General features: G+C 37.8%; 1 protein-coding gene across 5 annotated transcripts in view; it reads right to left on the bottom strand.

Annotated features, from left to right (window-relative positions):
- Positions 1-19,925, bottom strand: part of PLEKHA5 (pleckstrin homology domain containing A5) — an 84,646-nt gene that overhangs the window by 24,019 nt on the left and 40,702 nt on the right. For 3 of the 5 annotated variants that reach the window (XM_057369493.1, XM_057369495.1, XM_057369494.1), the window contains exons 5-7: positions 18,132-18,600; positions 13,054-13,137; positions 10,275-10,394 (exon numbers count right to left, since the gene is read on the bottom strand). In XM_057369493.1, the coding sequence (XP_057225476.1) occupies positions 10,275-10,394; positions 13,054-13,137; positions 18,132-18,600 (673 nt within the window). Of the gene's footprint in view, positions 1-3,303; positions 3,385-9,545; positions 9,600-10,274; positions 10,395-13,053; positions 13,138-18,131; positions 18,601-19,925 lie in introns of all 5 variants that reach the window. The other 2 variants (XM_057369498.1, XM_057369496.1) reach the window with 2 other exon arrangements.

The raw sequence follows: 19,925 nt of genomic DNA, 5'->3' as shown, positions 1-19,925 counted from the left end.
AAAGTAACGTGGCCTCAGCTGAGCCTCCCTCTTAGATCAGAAATCATTTGTCACCAACTGTACAGTCCCCACCTCTGCCACACACCAGCACCAGATGATTCCCACAAAATGGGAGATCCCCCATGGTGGACACCCACAAGACACTGAGATACAAGTGGTTAAARCTATTTAAGGAGGTGATATTAAAAACATTTAAGTGACAGCGTTATTTTCATTACTTCACAAGGTGTTTTCAGATTCCACTGTTTTGATCCAATAAATATACGGGAGGACATTTCACACCCCAAAAGTACACTATGCACCTCTGCAGGACACTGCACTTAGGAAATTAAAACAGGACAACCTGGGACATTTTGTGGTCGAGGTCAAGATTAAAATCAAGACTTCCAGGAGGTTGGTGGTTTTTTTTTTTTTTTTTTTTTTTTTTTTTTTACTTTCTGCTTTTTAAAATACTTCTTGCTATCAGGAAGCAGAGGAAATGAGCATTTAGCCCCATTAAGCAATGTTCTCATCTAATTGTGAATTCTGTGACATAAAACTCTCCAAATACAAATTGAAAAGACCAGATTTTTAGCTTGAACACAATCATCTCGTGTTCATAACAAAACCTGAAACATCTCAAAATCTAACATGCAAAACAGTTTAGATGTATGCAGTTGCTATAACAGTAATAATAAACCATAAGCAAGACCTCCCTATCCTTACAGGAACAAAAAACTTCAGGGCTATTTTTCTATGTTTTCATTGTTTTAAGAAGAATTATCCATGGAAAGACCTGAATGTTAGCTTGTTGCACTCAGATCTTATTTTTTCCTCCTTAAGGGAACTCACACATATCAGAGGTGTTGAGGAAAATTTTGCTTTTWAAAGTCAGCCTGTACTGCTTTAGARAAAAAGAATAGTTAGAGAACAGGATTAACACTCCTCATCCAGTATTAGAATGCAGCAAAAAACCCCAGACCAAGGTAGAAATGAGTCTAGTCTGTAAAAATGCTTTTTTCCCTCGTCTGTACATATGAAATCATTTTCCTGGCTTGCACTTGTGAATATACAGCACAGTCTGCAGAGCAGACAAATATAAGTCAAAGTGATTTAAATAACTCTGAAGATGCAACAAATCACAAACAAGTGTCTTATAAATAACGTATTTGAAATAGAAGATATTTTTGCTATTTTACTAAAGAACCATTAATCATTACAAACAGGAATCAAGACATCTTAAATTAAATACAAGCTTTTGTTGCTGTCGTTTGTTTAACTCTAAATGAGCTCAGACATAAAACTGAACTGAACAAACTGAAGCTGAGAAAGATCCTTTTCTTTATCCACGTAATGGYTGCAGTCATCACAAACTATTTTATCATCCTGACAACAAAACAAGTTTCAGCCACTTGCACAGAGGCATCACCCAATTATTTACATCTCATTAAACTGTAGCAGRAAAGATGACTATTAAACCAATGTATTTTATTCAAATAAAAAATTATATAATGTTTAGACTTCAAATGAGCTGCCAGAAATTTAAACAGGTTGGTTTTGCATTACAAAGGTTTACAAGACTATTTAGGCAGTGAAATTTGGAGTATATTTTTAGCCTATCCTGAAAGTTACTTAAAGAAATATCTCCAATAGGACACTTTATCCATGAAAGCAGATCTTGTTATTCTTTAGTTTAGGCAACACATGAGCTCTTCTGCAGAAGCCTTCAACGTGTCACAGGCACTCTGGCCTGGAGAGACCCCACCCATAGTGACTCCAGGTTATTCAGTCTTCATGACCTGTTACAGTCACTGTTTCTCTGACAAGAATGTCAGAAAAGGTGTTTATTCAGTGTCAGCTAGGAAGCAGCAGATGCACCTACAAGGTGAAGGCAGATACTGCAGCTGACAGCAGAGCTTTATCAGGGCAGCACTTGGAAATTTACTGCTATCCCTGGTGACAGGAGCAGATTAGCCCAGGCATWGCTCTATAGCAAATATGTCTATTTAATATTAGAAACTCTGACTAATTTACCCTGACACACCTGAAACACCCCTGCTCATTACCCTATCACACAAAATTGACTTGCTTTAAAAAGATCCTAAMAGCCAGGCTTCTTAAAAAAATTACAGTGAAGCCCCAAAATTTCATTTAGGGATTGAGGGCACACCTTATTTCTCTCATTCTTCCCCAAGTATTTCCTTCAGGTTTCATGCTAAAGCTCCTGTTTGGCAGGCAGGAGCACAAACTGGATAATCATGAAATCGGTCACAACCCAACCTCCTTTGGAAAGCTGAGATTTTTTTGGCAACATTTCTGAATCAGAAGCAAACTGAGTTGGAGTTGACTTWAAAGAAAAAGTGAAACGTGCAATTAAGCTGCAGCATTTTTTATAAACATGGCAATAAYAAACGACTGTTTCACATGGCAGAAAGTCTCCTTTTCTTCAAACTAAGCAACCTTTATATCTAATTTTGGCTCACAAGGGCATAAATGTAAATGCAAGGGGACTGGCCAGATATTACCTCGTGAGAACAACACCTTCATTGTAGTTGAGGCAAGAAACTTCTCAAACATCCCCTGAATGTGACAGGGGCTACTCAGTTCAGCCCCAGCATCCCTAAGACACAGCGGTGCCGAGGGCAGGGATTGGCCATGCTCATAAGTTAATGCAGGTCTCAACTCACAGACAATATTTCCATTCACATTTCCAATTCTTCTTCCATCTTACCATTGCCAAGCAGCACTAGATACTCTGTAAATGCGCACAGTAAAGTCTGCTGTGACTTTATGAACAGACACTGCCTTTTGGATTTACAGGCCCCAGATCAAAGTAATTTTGATCCTTTCTTTCTTCAGTGGCTAAAGGCTTGGTAGGTGCAAACAAAAACTTGTAAATCCACTTCCTAGAACGAAACACAGTTGCCAGAAATGACCAGGTAAACACCACTCACATGCTTTTGTAGTGGTCAAAAGAAAGAAGCACCTTTGAACACTAATTGCAGAGAATCATGCTAAGACAAATGTTGGAAGCTTTTTGGAAGTTTCATGAATTTACTGGACACCTGCATAAAGCACTAATTAAATAGTCTAGACAGAAAAAAGTTATTCAAAAGTGTACATCGAATACTAAACAACAAAAACGCAGCGAAAGCCATGCTAACGATATTGCAGCGTTTCAGAAAGCATGGATGACTTGTGGGTTTCCAAAGCAAAGAAGAGAAACACCGATGTTATGAATAAATCTGAGGAACAACCAAAACTGTCACTAAGGAAAATTTTCGCAGATGATAAAGCAATTTCATTCACTATCCAAGACCTTACTTGCTGGTACAGTTGCGGTCTTAGCGCCGAGTTCTCAATCATAGTGTGAACCATGGTGATTAAAGGTTCATTCTCTTTCATCTATTTCAAATCAGGAGGAGCATACAGCAAACATCAGTTTACAGCATGGCTAGATTTGAAAGACGACACTGTAAAATATAGCCTCTACTTTAATTCTTTCTAATAATGCAGTAGATTACATTTTAACCCATGCTTTTTATATATTCCATCATTCAGTAACATCAACATCTGAAAAGTTTAGTAATAGCAAACAAATACATAAAAAAATAACGTAAATGCTCAAAACCAATGTAATATTTATTCACCAACACTCTCCCTTTTTAAAAATACAAAAGCCTAAAATAAGTTCGGCTTTGCATGATATTGAAATGTAAAGGATTATTGGATTTTGCAGCAGGAACATTCAAACCTTTATTCAGAAAACCTTTTAAATTATAGATTTAATAACTCAGTGTACATTAAAAAGATACAAGCATTCCTAGCCTGTGAATAGACTTAYGTTCATGTATCACAAAATGCCTTTATATAGTGCACTGACTTATATCCTTTGGAACTTTGAATCAYTGCCTGTTGCATTTATCCCCCATAMACAGGTGTGAAACTATTTTGGAACTGGCCCTTTTCTAGAATTCGTATTTATTGTTAAAAATGAAAATATCAAAATCAGGTATTTTATTACTCATTGCATACATTTAGGATTTCAGAAAAGATTGCAACACAGAAAAAAATATGGGATTTTGGTTTTAAAAAGGAGACTTTCCAAACAATGAAGGGAAAACGATGAAAACAGATGGTTTTCTTCTCCGAAAGAAACTCAAAAGTCCCTTAATGCACAATCCTTCTCCTATTTTTGCTGAAACCTTTAGAACCTGTTGAAAACTTTAGCAATACCTCTTTCAGGTATAGTTACACAAGTGTATGAAGGAGCATTTATGATCTTTCACTTTGCATTTATGTATGTATGCACATTATAGATGTATGCACTCACCATGAATTTGCATAGTAAGGTATTGCATTTCGTAGATGGAAATGCAATAGAATGAGTTTTTGAATAGAATGAGTTTTTGATGCCTTCTAGTATTTCTTGCCCCTAATTATTGAGGAAAAACCTAACTTGTACATTTGGAGAAGTATTTTTTTGTCTTAAACCACATTTTTCTTGTTAKAGATAGACGAMCTTTTTGTTGTTGTTGTTGTTTTATCCGTTGCAAAGTCTAATCAGCTGGTAAGTTAATCAGCCAATAAGAAGTACCTTGAGAAGGTTTTGATACTCAGTTTGTTCAAAGGCAGGGAAAAAAACCCCAAACAAGCAACCCCTACAATTTACTCCATCATCTCCAGTACACTTAAACAGAAAACCAGAACTGACACAAGAAGTTGTTCTCCCTCTACATTAAAATTTTGTCCAGAGAGTGGTGAATGATATCAAACATGATCTGAATAAGAAGAGCAACAATAAGGTCCAAAGGCAAACAATCAAACTACAGCTAACTGATCTATTTATAAAAGAAAAAATTCTCTGAGGCTCAAATATTTTATTAGGAGCATACAGGTTTGTATGCATTTTTATTACTAGGATTTCAACAGCTTCATACCCTATAGCTAACACCTTTTTACAATATTTCAATTTTTTCTTTTCTCACCAATAACAGAAAATGCCAGAATTAATTTCTGTTGAACTGTTCCAAGTTTATATAAATCCAGATTAGAAAACATGYACAGTGTATTTGCTCAAAAGATATTTTAAGTAATGTTTTGTCCTCTAAAAGCTCCAATTTTGATTCACAGGAGTTCTTCCAATATTTTTACTACCATTGATATTAATSATGCGTATCTAACACTGTTTGCAAAGGCCAGTTATACCCAGCAAAGTCCCAGTTCCTTAAATCCTTATGGAACAAAAACCAGGCCATTGGTAAAGCAATGCCAATCAAAAAACCTTTGTAGCTGTCAAATACAAGTGCTTTACCCCTTTGGGAAATGTTTCCAAAATTCAATTTAACTATTGACAAGTTAGGATCCTGAGGGAGCATCCCTCTGTCACAAACCTTCCAAAAACTAAAGGTAGTGCTCAAAAATCCATGTARTATCAGACACAATGGCAAGTCTCATGCTCTAAAAGGTGACAACGATACCTATTTTTGGGTGCTCAAGCATTTTGATACRTCCACTCTCAAGATGAAGTTGGACACTGTTCACATTGGATAAATAGCTCAAGGAAAAATATTTGCTTGCTCATAACAGAAGCAAGCCTTGGTTTTCACTCTTTTAAGAAAAAGATATTATTTTTGWACAGTAAAGGACAGATTTTAGACCCTACATGTAACAAAGTATTACACTCATAGATTCTCTTCGATTAGAGAAATCACAAAAATTGGAATTAATATCTCCATGAGCAAACCAAAGTGTGAACTGCCACACAGCAACAAACCCAAATAAAATCCAGCAGCCTTGGCTTTAGCACTTTCTGTTTCAAGTAAATAACTTTCTCCCCAGAAGTGATGTTTCATCTTTGCTTCTTTTCTACTGATGAAACATAAAAGTGGGTATTTTGTGTTTTAAACTGGAAAGCCAAGGTATCAACTTTTTTATCTCCCTTTTATAGATGCTCTTCCACGTTTGATATCACCCTACACAGGTAACATTCCAATCAGCTGAGACAGCGGCCAGTTGACCTCCCTGCAGAGGTGAGACCACGTTTTGGATGACAAAAGGCTCCGACTGGCCATTTTATCCATTTCCTCTCAAGCTTCCTGACTGTAAAATCAGTGGCTTTTCTCCTACCTTCCCTCTGCTCTTTAATCCTCTGTCCAAGAAAGGAAGGAGGAAGCACTTTTCCTTCCTGTCTTCTTTTTACACTAATTCTGCCTCCAGTGCAGTCTCTTTTTCTTTTTAACCCTAGAGAGTCCCTGTCCTTGAGTTTTCTTTCCTCCTTTGAGGAGGGTAATAAAAAAAAAAAGCAGTAAAAGAACAGTGGTGGCTGGGTCAGCAACTTTACCTTTCCCAGATAACCTGAAAAATACAAGTAAGAGTAGTATCCTAAGCTGCTAACATAGGGCATAGAATTTTAGGCCGAAACCTGAGATATCACATATAATAGAGGATCTGTCAACTCATCCAAACCTACTTGCACTATTTCAGCCTTCCTTAATTTACTACTTGTTCCCAGAGTCACTTTCAGCATCTTAGAAAATGGGAGATGAAGAGGAGAAAATATAAGACAATTAGGATGATGGCTGCAGAACCTTCCCTCCTTTATTTGACAACTTCTTGTTCAAGTTCTGTTTATTTTTAGGCACATGCTGAAAACTAAAAGAAGTTAAAAATGAGAACGCCAGCACAATTAACTCCTAAACACCTAAACTATTTACATAAATAGCCATTTCAAAAAAACCCAAAAGAAACAAAAAAAAATACTAGATGAAATTAAATTTAGTAAAGCTTCTACTGTGACCAGCCAGCCTGGGATATGCTGAGATCAATATGACAACATCCATTGGGAGTTTTACACAGATAACATGAGCTCAGAAAGTTTTACTATCCAGATGAAATTCAGAGGTGTACCAACAGACTGGTGTGCTGGAATTCTYGATAATAACAAGGTTCAAGTGGCAYCTTTTGCCATGGCTTTATTTGTAAAGGAGAAAAAAGCTTGACTAGCTCTTAGTTGGAAAAAACTCAACCTTATGTTAGGTTTTGGTTATTCTTTTTGTAATTACTGGGTACAAATAAATTAAGGAGAGAGCTGGCTGGAMTTTGGTAGCCCACAGTAAGTGATGTTTTAAAATTTGACAATGCAGAAGACAGAGAACCTACTCATAACGTCCCATGCTGGCAAACAAATCATCATTGCCTARGGCTTCTAGCTATGCCCAGAACTACTTCCTAAATTGCACCTGAATCTCTCTCCAAACTCAACAAACCCTGAGCCAGCAGAGTGGTTCAAAAAGAAAAGGATGCTGGACAACCATTTATTTGGCCATAAGCCATCAAAGAAATCATATGGCTGGATATCTGCGTGCCAAGTCTCTTCAGTCTTTTTCCCCCATCTCTGAACTCCAACAACAACAACAACAAAAATTCTGGAAGCGTAATACAAAACCATCAGAAAGTGTAACGTGAGAATTTCAAAGCATCTCCAAAGGAAACATCAGTGTAAAAAAATGAAGCATGATTTCAAAAAGGAGACGGAATATCCTTGGTAAGAAAATCACCTAATCAGCAGACAGCTTGTCACAAAAGAATACAAGTTACCTTCCCTACACGTGAACCTTACTCTGCCTGAAAAGTCACCTGTGCAACCTCAGTACAAATTTACTGTTGATTGTTGTGTGCAGTACTGAACCCTTTGTGACCAAGAAAGTGAGAGCTGAAGACAAAGGGACTGGAGTCCCACCACATGGTATAAGCAAAGCAGGTTTTGACATTATTTTCAGAGATTAACTGCAAGTGGAAATACCTAATTTAAAGTACACAGGAGAGGCTAAGTGATTATGSAYGCTGGTTATGGATGCYGGTAACAAGGAGGAAARKCCTCAATTACACTGAAAAGAATTTYGATTTTTTTATGCTTTCCARCMTAAAGGGAAACTGATATTTGGCACAGTAATGAGAAGATATCAATGTGAGTTTATATCTCACATTTTATTATCTAGCCCTAGAAGCACTGGTACTCAAAGCAAAAAGACTCTCAAGGAGATTTGTTTCCTACAGGCAAATGACAGTATTATAAAACAAGAGAAACAAAAGAAAAATTAATCAGAAACTTGGACAAGTATTCCAAGTGAAGATCATGCTCTTCCACGATTTTATGATTAAGGTAACATATTTCAGACTTGATTTCTATGGTGCACTCGTTCTTAGGATCTCTGGTAGAGGTAATTAGGGTACAACTGTAAGACTTACACAYTTTGCTAAAGTAACGCTTACCACATCACACTTCTAATTTTTATCTGATGCACGTAAAAGGAAAATAATTTTTACCACTTTGCATCTTGTACACAGACAATTCCCCCCATTTAATCCTATCCATCATACTCACAAGCTTGGCTAATCAAGCAAAAACATCACATTTTCACATTGACAGTTATCCTTTCTTGATAACGAATTACACTGCTGAAGAATTGAATCACTCTCTGATTCCAAAACATTATAGACTGGAAATATTTGAGTTGGATGAACTATTTTGGTCTAATTTAGCAAGCAGTTTGTCCCTCTTGTTTTGGACCTTCTGCAGTCCCTTAAGTGAGAGAATGCAGGTGTTTAGGAAAGTGTTTCCATTGAACTGGATTGGTCATAATTCCCACCTCTATCCAAGAGGTAACAACTCATTGAAATCCCAGTAGGGTAACATGTAGAATACAAAAATTCTAACAGTTTGTTTTAAGTGTAATGCTCAAAAGTCTCATTAAAAGACTGATTAGAAAAAGTGATTCTTATATTTTTAACCAATGGTCACCCAGTTGCTTATTTTTCTTTTAAGCACTTATGATTGTCTTTTGTAACTGCTAGCAAAAAAAAAAAATCCACTTCAAAACTTCTCAAAACCAATTTGTACAAAAATCCCATTTGGTCATGCAACAAAGCGCTGGAGAGCGGTATGTGATATCACAACTCTTCACTTGGCAATCAATTACATTAGTGAAGGCAGAACTGCACCCTCACTCCATAAGACATCAGAAATTGCAAAGAATAAAATCTAATTCTTATATAAATCCTTCAGAATTAACTGAGAAAAATGAGAAAACGAGCCATGTTATGATTTGTTTAAAACATTTCTTCATGGTTGACCTCCTTTTCATTTAATATCCTGTRGAAACATCCAACTCTTCTTAATTTGCAAAACTGAAATAATCGTAAGTACCCACTTTTCATAAATTGCATGTGTGTCATATGAGCTTGGAAATATATTAAGACTGGTTAAAGAAGGTAAAATGCTACAGTTAGTGTTATTATGAAAAAGAAATTAGGAACATATTTAGAACAGAAAAAAATTTATTGGTGATTGGCTACTGTTTTCTGACAAATTTTGAATTGAGGGATTTTATTTTCCCATAACATCTCCAATTTGTAATTGACTAAGATATTCTATGCTATGGGCATCATCCAATTTCATGAAAAGCAYTCACTGAAAATCCTTCTCCCCAAATATTTCCAGCTTTGGTAGGAGCAGGCAAAAAGCATTAAGAGATACAAACACACAAGTAAATTGCAAATCCCACCTGGTGATCCAAATATATGGCATTCCTTTGAAGGTGATGTGAAAGAATCTCATTCTAGCAGGCAGCAGTAAGAGGAAAAAAGGAAAGGGACAGAAGGTGCAGAATGCATGAAAAGAGCTTTAAAAGAAAACTACAGTGATCTCTATTTTATGGAGAAATGTAATGCTGCTTTAATTGGGTTTTTTTTAAAGAACTGTTAACAAGTTTTGAGCCCGAAACAGAAGRGATGAAACTTTGCTACAAATCAGAATATGTACTACTACATTATATTTTGGTTTACATATAAAATACAGTAAGCTTATGGAAAAATCCACTACACAGGCAACTATGAACCCTTTGATAAATCTGTGTTTTAAACATGTCCTGCTTTTCACAGATTAATTACAAATAAGATGGTATCTGATAGGAGGCTGTATAAACCATAGATTAATCTCATAATCTATCACAACTAACTTTGTTTGTAATACCAGCAGATTAAAACCACTTAATTTTAAATGTGAACTACAACATATTTTAAAATATTCCTAAGTAATTTTGACTTGGCTTCTTTTCAAAAAGTAAAACCTCAAAGGGTTAATAGCAGAACACCCACGCACACAAAGAAWCAGCATTATTCTACTCGCATAGGAGTCGGAAAATTTTGCACTAGCAGTACAAAGCAAACTCAGATTAATGAATGACTGGGAGTTAGTGAGGATGGAAGATGACACACATTGCTTGATAGCTGACCTTTGGGCTGCTGGCCTCAAGTTTTAGCTGCATGAGCTGTGCTAGTGTGTGTTCCCGGATACTACTCAGCTCCGCCTGCTGCCGTCTCAGCTTTATGAGCAGCAGCGTCAGCTCCTCTGGCTGAAGGAGTGCAGTGTGAGAAGCCAAAGAGTAGAGAAAAGGTTAATTGGTATCCCAAACAACACTACAGTAAAATAAGGCACACCTTATATAAAGTACTTCTAAAGTAAACTGAGGCACATCTTGTGAGTACCTTAAAAAACTCTCAGTGAGACAACACAAGAGACAGCATTTCCCCCAATTGAACACTTCCAAATATACAATGAAGGGTTAACTTTTGACTACCCACACCAGCAAATGCCATAAAAGTGAAACTTTCTGTATTAAGGGCAAAATTAAATGAGAATTTTGCAGGACAAAGTCTGTGCCRTCCTCAGACTTTTCCTGCCATGTGTATCAAATTGATGATATTGACTTAAGCRAAGGGGGAGACAATTCCAGCCCTTMGGATGTCATTACCTGTACRTGGGCAGCCATTTGAGCTTGGTGAAAGAATCAAAACATGCCCTCAAGAAAATGTAATTTTTAACATAATTTTTCAAATGTATGTGCCAAAATTGAGAGGAAAAAATTATGACAAACGCTAACTGAACTACCTCAAAAATATTCATCTTTCACAAAATAAATTTGCACAAGCATGACAAAAATAGTTTTCCATCCCACCTTTCACAGGTCTGAGGTTGCCAGTAATTTTATTGCTTTACTTTTATGATTAAGCKGTATAATACAGCCTTAGGAAGGGATGAAGAATAGCATTTAAGACCCAAGATTATATGTATTATGGAAATAAAGTCAAAGTTTTTGTCACATAATTCCACAGAGATCGGCTTGGGTCAGTTTGGGAAACTCTACTTGAACCATTCCTGGGAGCCATTTCTATAAGCAATATTCCAGAGAAAACAAACCACTGAACATCACAAGGATTTCTGTTATGTCCCTGTTTGCTTCTGTTTCTTACACTTCTCCAGAAGTCAGCCTAACAAGAGGTTAAATATTCAACCAGCATTTTGATTTTCTCACAAGCCCTATGAGTTAAATGAAACCTGAACACAAAAACCTCCTAAACCCGATTGCTCTCTCTCATAGCCACAGAATTTCCCCARAGCAAAGAAAAGAGAGCAAGAGAACCGTGTATCAAATGAAAATGAATACCCATTTCTCAGAATAAAGAAGAAAAATCCCTGAGAAGCAGCACAGCACGGGCACTTTTGTGAGTTCAGAACAGAGGAGCCCACAAGAGGGAGCAAGGGATTGCCACATAGCTTCAGTTGGCAAAAGCATTTGCTTTTGAGGGAAAACCAACACCAAACCCAAATTGTCCAATGGCAGTTTTCCTTCTTGCAGTACTCTTTCAATAGCTGGATTTAAAACACTTAATTTCAGAGAGTAAGTGTGAGAATCTAGACTGCTATACAAGGCATTTTCAAGTTCTCTCCAAAAATAGATGACAGTGCTTTCAGTCTGGAAAGTAACATCAATTCAAAGCACAAGAAGTCTTATTTTTAGGAATATGAGAACAAAAAGCATCTTCAAGCAAAGGGAACAGTGATCCACTTTTTCAAGATCAAAACTCCTTTTGGTACATTCTGCAAAAGCCCAATTTTAGTGCATTAGGAATTAACTATTTACCAGCACTCCAATCCAAAGCCTTTTCCACAGAGGAGCCCATTGAACAGAACTCCTCCTCCTCTCTAGACATTCATAATGTTGCAAACGTTCTTGATGYTGTGAAATTTAATTGCATTTGATGCAAGTCTTGGGACTCTTGCAACAACCACAGCACAAATTTTTCTCAGAGCTGCCTCCAAGTTTCCTCCTGTGGCACCTGCAATGTTGTGCTGTGGGCAGGATTTATGATTTCTACAGCAGAAGCCTGGACCTCCTTGTCCCTCTGGAGATCAGCTCTGCTCCATGGGCAGCCCAGCAGAGCTGAGAGGGYTGTGAACCACAAGAAATGTCTGGAAGGCTCCAGCTGCCAAAGGCCAACCCACAAAAGGTGCTGAAGGTGCCAGAAATCCGTGCTGGGGAAGTGCAAGAAACAGGGCTCGAGGCAGTGGAAGCACTGACTGGGAGCTGCTGCCCACAGGATGATTCCAAGAGAAAAACAAACCAAAAAAACTGTTTTCTTCATTAATAGCTCTGGCAATCAGTATTTTCAGATGGACAGAGAGATGACAAAAGAGGAGACAAAAACTGGCAAAACTGACATAAATGTAGGGCAAATTTTTGGCTGAGAGTCATGTTTCCATTAGAAAAGTGGACAGTATTCACCAGCATTACTTTCCTGAAATATCTCCAATGAGATTTCAGYTCTACCACAGCAAAATGTCAAGAACGACATCATTGTACAAAATGCTGTTYTAGTATCTCTTATATTTCCAAAAATATCCTAACTTCACTTCTAGGATTTTCTAAATAATTAATGAAGAAATAAATGTTCTGTGATGTAGTCTATCCTCTCCCAGGGATTTCAGCAATGTATCAACGATGATTTAAAAAAATAATACATCTGTATTTCCCACAGAAAACCTTGACTCAGCAGCTACACATTATTCTCAAAGTTCCATGGAACCACAGGGTACTTCYTTCCCTGATAACTTAAATAAAGGCTACATTTAAAGCAAGCTTTAAACRAAGTAAAATTTCAGCATTGCCTCTTCCTACTTAAAGGATAATTCTTAAGAAAACCCCTGATGTACCAAATAAAGATCCAACTCACTGTTTTGCCTTGGAGGCTCTGAGGAGTAACAGGCTGTAAACTCAGACCTGCTGGCATCGACCTTCTGTCRGGCACAAAGACATGCTGTACAAAAAAAATAGCACAATACAAACCACAGTTATTTCTAAAGACTGAAAAACCTTCAAATGCATTAAAAAAAAGTCAAGCCCACGTCATCCTTATGAAAATTTGCTATGATTTGTGCCAGTCATGCTCCCCGCTGATCTGTTACCTAGATGACTCAAGTAGTCTAGCTTCAAACTTTAGAAATACCCCAAATTTCATAATTTAGCCATTCTCCCTYATTCTTGTTGCCTTGCTGATGGACTATTTAAACAACAATTTTAGTTTTCATTTATGTTTCTCGTCCTTTTTTTCCCTTACATTTCCTGCCCTTTTACACCTTTTTCCTGTCACCTTCCCCACGTTTTTCACCTTGCATTTCCCACSTTTTTCACCTTGCATTTCATGCCCTTTTCCTTTCTCTCTTTTTCTGCCCTTTGCCCTCTATTTAAATACTATTCCCCCTCCTCATCCTCACTCACCACACCTGGAACTGTGATTTCTTAACTCCTGAAGGCTGTTTAGAGCTCATCCTGACCATCAACATTATGATTTATTTGTAAGGACACTCAGTAATTAGGAACCCTGCTCTTGAAGCAGTCAATGCAGTTTTTGGAGCTATTTGGAGACCAGAAGCACTGGCAATTATAAGGAGATAGAAGCTTTTGTCAAAGTGATGCTCAGAAGGCAGTGTGTTTGGTCCCCCGAACACTGCACCTTTAAGTTTTAGCCATCCCTTCATCTGAGCTCATTTTCTGAGCTCAGACTTCTGCCTGCTACCTGCTTTGGAAGTAGTGTTTTATGATTTGAATTCCATAGGCAAAGTTTAAAATACTCTGAAGACAYTGGTCTCAGAGTGAACACCTGGTCCTTACCAAGCACAGTTCTACCTCACTCTTTCCCGTGTCTTCAATTTTGCATCAAACTTGGTTTGCTGGACAGGGCAGTTTCCTGTTCTCATTGCATTAGTAGTCCAGGTCTTCAGAGAAAGCCTACCCTGAGTCTTTTCTTCCACTGGTTTTGCAGGGATATATTTTGCCTACACCATGGGATTGCCTGAACCAGGAGTATGARCAGGCACAGTCTCATATAAATGACCTTGAAGTGAGTAGGAATAAAAGGGAAAGGAGAGGACCATTCCTTCTCTGCCTCCCTACACTCAGAAAAATATACRTTTTTGTACTYGATYCAGTGCCAGGGATGTGGGAAGCAATTCTTTTCCTGCTAATACAGTTCAGAAGAAAACTMCTCATTTCTGCAAGCAAGRAGGAAGCAGGRGMRGWTTTGTGTCTCAGCACAGGGCCTGAGTCAAATCACTTCTGGGAACCACTCTCAAGTGGTAGAGCTGATGCACCATCCCCAGCCAGAGCWAAGTCTACCCACAAATGGCATTTATTTCTGATGATACACCGAGAGACTGCCACTACAGTTCTATTTCTAAAGCACAAGCAATAGAACCAGTAATATTCTCCAAAGTGGATGTTTATCACTTAATAAATGTAGATACTGGCTAAGGAGATTCAAAAATATTATTCATAAATATGAAATGTTTCATAGCAACTTTAAAGGAAGCCTGGAAAACAACTGACAGTTTTAGTACAAAAAGGTCCACAGGCATGGTAAGATATCCCAAAAATGATTTGTGAGAAAAAACATTGAGGACTTGCTTCACCAGTGTCGCAAAGTGAACTCACATGATACAGTTCATGTAAGGACAGCTGAACAATAGCAATTTGGAGAGCTAGTCTTTTTCTGTCATACTGGATTCTCAAAATCTTAGTGGAAGATTGCTAGATAGAGTAAATTCTGTGGGTGTAGTGCAGCATTCTTGGGGCTGCAGATGTCATTTCTATTTCAAGAATAATACAGAAGGTCTTGGAATAGTAAGGAAAGACACAACACAGGACAAAAATCTAGTTGATCTGAGAAGAAATAAAGAAAATTTTCAGGCTGAAGAGTGACTATTTTGGAGTAGGAAATGCCATTTAAACATACACAAGCACTCAATTCAAAACCGTGTGCTCTAAAAAATAGAAAAATTAAAGTTTTGGCATCTGCTCACAATGTTCTCATTCCTGCATTTTCAGACTACCTTCATTGACTTCTCAAACTGAAATGTTCACACCTCTACTCATAGAAGAATCCCTCTTTCCTCCTGAGGGGCTTAACTTTTTCTAGTAGCTTTTTGTTCAAAAAAGGTGTAGCTTTTTGTTCAAATGTAGGTGTCCACTTTCTTTTAAAGATGCTTGATGACTAAAAGTCCTTGCTCATTTCTCCAGTTCCAACACATGAGGTAGCTCCTTACAAGTTCAGYCTTATTCTCTAACCATTTGATTTTAGCTCAGTTCAGCTGAGACCCAGGCAAGATCTTCAGATTTCAAAARTGAAAGAAAAAAACAAACCCAAAAATTGTGTGGTGACCCTCCCATGCAGCTACCTGCATCTAGAGAAGGAGCATGGAGAGAAAAGCAGCAACTAACTGCCTACAGAAAATYRCACATTACAGAAAAAAAGGCCATTTTGAACAAAACCACAATGAAGTTCAGTGAGCAAACTCTGAGGCKCTTTGGAACAAAGACCAYAGTGCGGTGCAAAGTAGTSTTACACAGAGTAAGGGGRATGAGGTCAAGTACTCTCTGCCAGGCAGGGGCTTCTAAAGGTGGATARAAGTTAAGGCAGGTAAAKGACATTCAGGAGCCCTGGAAGTTCCTAGGCCAGCAAGGATAAGGTGTCACCCTTTCCCAGGAAACAGCTTTGAATTTCTGCTGACAGGATGATGATGGACTGAGAAAACCAKTCCTGGGGTCACTGTAAAGGTTTTATCTATACTTCATCACCATGAAGGATCACAGATAGCAAGAACTTTTCTTGACTTCTCTTCCTACAGAGCTATCCAAACCCAAAGCCAGTCTGGCTCARAGATTGCCCTCAAAGTTCTCAGTGAAATTACCCATCACATTCCTACTTTTWAAATTTCTGCATGCACRAGTGCAGCTGTGATAGGGAACAGTCTTTACAGGAGGAAATTCTGGTCTAGAGCTGTGCCACTGGATTCAATCAGAWCACTTGTGCAGGAATATGGATTCAAAGCACTTGAGCCTCAGTTGGGTGGAGGATTAATGACTTTTGGGTTACAAACACCTTTATAAAAGTGTCAAAATTTTTTACACTTTATAATTCCTCAGATATGTGGACATTAGTCTCCTTTCTGTCTTATAAATAATTAAGAATATTTTAACTGTTTGATGTCCTTTTCCAGATATTCTAACTCATCACTAGTGAAAAAGTTAAAAAAGGTAAAAGCTTAAAAGGTAAAAAATGTTAATGGGAATTCTGCAAATATAAAAGTCTAGCCAGGCATGATAACATTACAGTCTTGTAGTATTTTGAGAAAAATATATTGGTGACAGAAATGGATCTTCTTGGGGGTTAAATGCTCCAGCATGTAACAACTGGCAYATTATGACCTACACTAAATTTTAACTTCTCATGATAGAAGAATTACAAAATGTCAGGTAAGTTCTAGAACTTTCTCTTTAGATGGGCATCTATGCAGAGCACAGCCCTATGTACAGACTACACAACCCTGGAGAAGAAAGCTCACCCCACCCCTAAACTTGGGATGTGCTCAATGAGCATTGGTGACACTGAATTCTGGAGAGACACAGTGTAGAATTTTCAAATCACTGTCATCACAGAGGGGTTTCAGGAGGATTTTGAGAACCTAAAAATAGAAAGCCTACCATTGAAAGCCATTGAAAAACCKAAGATCTCCGTGTAGGTGGGATTTAAATGTTAAATTTACCCTACTGATTTGAAATAATCAGCCTTCTAATTACCCACCTCTTAAAAAGAGATGTACTTTCAAGTTAATGGCAAAAGCTGGTTGTGTAACTAATGAAATACAAACTAAATAGCATGAAGAACTCAAGGGAAACAGGAGGCTTGCATAAAAGATACTGAATACTAAACGAAATACTAGCATAAAATGTATGACAAGGAACAAAAACATCAGGAAGCRAAACATGTTTGAAAGGATAAGTAAGACGTGCTCTGCAGCACTGACCCCAGTGTTATTTCTCAGATATGCGAGAARCACTGATCACTAAATTTCCAAAGCAGTCGAGACATAAAGGATGTCAAAACAAAATGACTCCTTTGGCAATGGGGATCTAAAAACATTAAAATCCAAGACTTGATAATCAACTCTAAGGTGTTTAAATAGTTTTAAAATATAGTTATTGATTTTTTTTYCCYCCCGGCATCAAAAAAGAGACATCCAAGGATAATGTTTTTGGAAAAATGCTCAGGAGCATTTTACATCCATCTGAAAGAGTAACTTTTATTTAATTATTTCCAATCTATTAAAACCATGGTAACACAGGCATGCTAGATGTAGCAGAGTGGCACACATGGCACCCAAGTTTGCAAATGTTCTGTGTCTCCCTCTCACTGCTGAAGACAAGAAGAGTTAACACTGGCCAAACACTAAGGCTGTGTGCATTTAGACTGATCTTCAGTGATCTTCCTAATAACTCGAAGGCATGAAAARGAACAATGCACTTGGTTTGCTGCTGGAACCAAGGCAGTCAAACTTGTTGCCAAAGAATTGAAAGCAGCATATAGAAAGAAACCTGGGATTTTGAGTCTTCCTGGAGCTAGAAAGGTGAAAAATTTCTGTACATACATGAAGTATTCAGAATAATGTGCCTATTGACTCCCTTAATTTTTTTTAGGGAATGAAAACTTAGGGAAATAAAAATTTTTTTTTATGATCATGAGCAGTAATATCAGGACATACCTTCACCTAGTGCTTTAGAAAAATACATTTTTTTTACCCTTAGATTTTTCAGTATATATAAAAATCAAACCTATCTCCATGAGAACAGTGATGTAACAATCTCCCTTATAATAAAATACTCTACAATGCAGCATTGAGTTTTACAGTAATCTGACACTTTGTACTAAAGAGCGCTGTAAATTAGAGTTTTAAGTATTAAATGAAGTACTTTTACCTTTGAATGATGTGTCCTGTGCCGGCGATCAATGGTGACGTCTCCCCGTTGCACTGGCGATGACACTTCCGAGCGGTATGTGCGCTGTGGGGAGAACGCCTGGAAACCAGCGAGGGAGCCGTGCGAGGGGGACGTGGGGATCGAGTGCATGGTCTGGTCAGAGATGTTGATCATGGTTTTGGGGCTGCTCAGGGTGCTGTGCCTGGTGAGCGTGGTTTGTTTGTTGTAGAACTGGCGCTGCTGCCACTCGTAGAGCTGCCACATGGTGTCATCGCGCATCGAGCGCCGCTTGTCCTCGGCGCTCACGGGCCCCATGGCTCTGTCGTACGTAGAGGGTGTGACACTGCASAGGCTTTCTGGACGTGTCTTGCTGTTCCTTGGCAGCGTCCTGTACCCTTCTGGGTACCGGGGCAACACCTGAGCTCGATGGCTTGGCATGTTCCGTGGTAGYGTCTGGTAGGAGATGATGCTGGAACACAATTTCCTTTTATTAGCATTAATATTGTGTCAATATCAAGTTGTTCACTATGGGTTGGGTCTATCCAGCTAACTCTTAGCTATTATAATACTTAAAATGCCATTTAAAAAGCACACGAGAAAATCAAGACTGTGGTTAAAGAATCAATGATACTCTGAATGCTCTGTAGCAGCCAAAGTGGATCCTTGCTCTCAGATTAGCTCTTCCTGATACAATCCATATTTCATCTTTTTACCAGCCTGCCAGTCTAGTAGTGTCAAGTTTTGATCAAATCTGTAATTTGTCTACAYGCTGGAGAGGTGAAAGTCTCTAAAGCTTTAAAGTTCTACACTGTTCCCATATTTTTGCRTATTTCCATCTGAAATGTTCGCTTTTTCAAAAGGGAAAAAATATCCTTCTGTTTCCTAAGAAAATCCTGAATAATTACTATGGGCATTAAAAAAAAAAAAAGAAAAGAAGAGATTCTTTTAGCAGCAGTCCATGGGAAAACTGCAGTAATTGTCTAAAGAAATTATATTTTGCAATTGTCAGGGACAAGCTATTACATATCAACCATTCAAGTGAAACAAAGAGCAATATATTTCTTTGTTTGATAATAATACTTTATTGCTTTTCAACTCAGATATGAATTCAARGGCTTATTTCTTTAATTTGTTGCCACATTACAATTCTGGAGTTCTACATTAATTTAGCAASTTTTGGCATTAGCTGAAATGCAACATTTTCTATACCAAGGATCGATGCCTGCCTAATTATGACAAAGCACTTCTTGTTCATTTTCTTCAGAGGACAAAATCTAGGTCATAAACATTGATTCGTTCATCCCTAATCTAAAATGCAAATGAGCATCTTAAAACCTTTTGCTACTGATCATGCATATGATTGATGCTTGCTCAGAGACAACAAAACCAGTCTCAAATTGGAGCTGCTTTAGCCATGAGAGGGCAGCAGCTTCCAGCTACACCCCACCCTAATCCCAGCACCACGAGGCACCAGAACCTGAAGATGGTTTTGAATTATTTCAGTGCCACAAAAAAAAAAGAAAAAAAAATTAAAGAAATTATTAGAGCAAATGGCAAAGTAAACCAGAATTATGCATGTGCGAGTGAGATCCTTATAGAATAATTATCAAGGAAATTGATGATGGTAAAACCCTTTTCACCGAAAATAGTAACGCTGAGTATTTATGATCACCTGTAACATTTTGAAGATGAAAACTGCTACAAAGAGCTTTACATACAAAATCTACTACAGTTTCGGAAGTTTTTCAAGAATTAATGAGGAATTATCCCCATTCTGTAGATTGGACAGCTTCC

This window comes from Malurus melanocephalus, unplaced genomic scaffold (genome assembly GCF_030028575.1).
Source record: "Malurus melanocephalus ecotype Western Australia unplaced genomic scaffold, MMel_1.1 scaffold_112, whole genome shotgun sequence".
NCBI classification, from domain to species: Eukaryota; Metazoa; Chordata; class Aves; order Passeriformes; family Maluridae; genus Malurus; species Malurus melanocephalus.
This window is presented reverse-complemented; position numbering and strand designations above follow the sequence as displayed.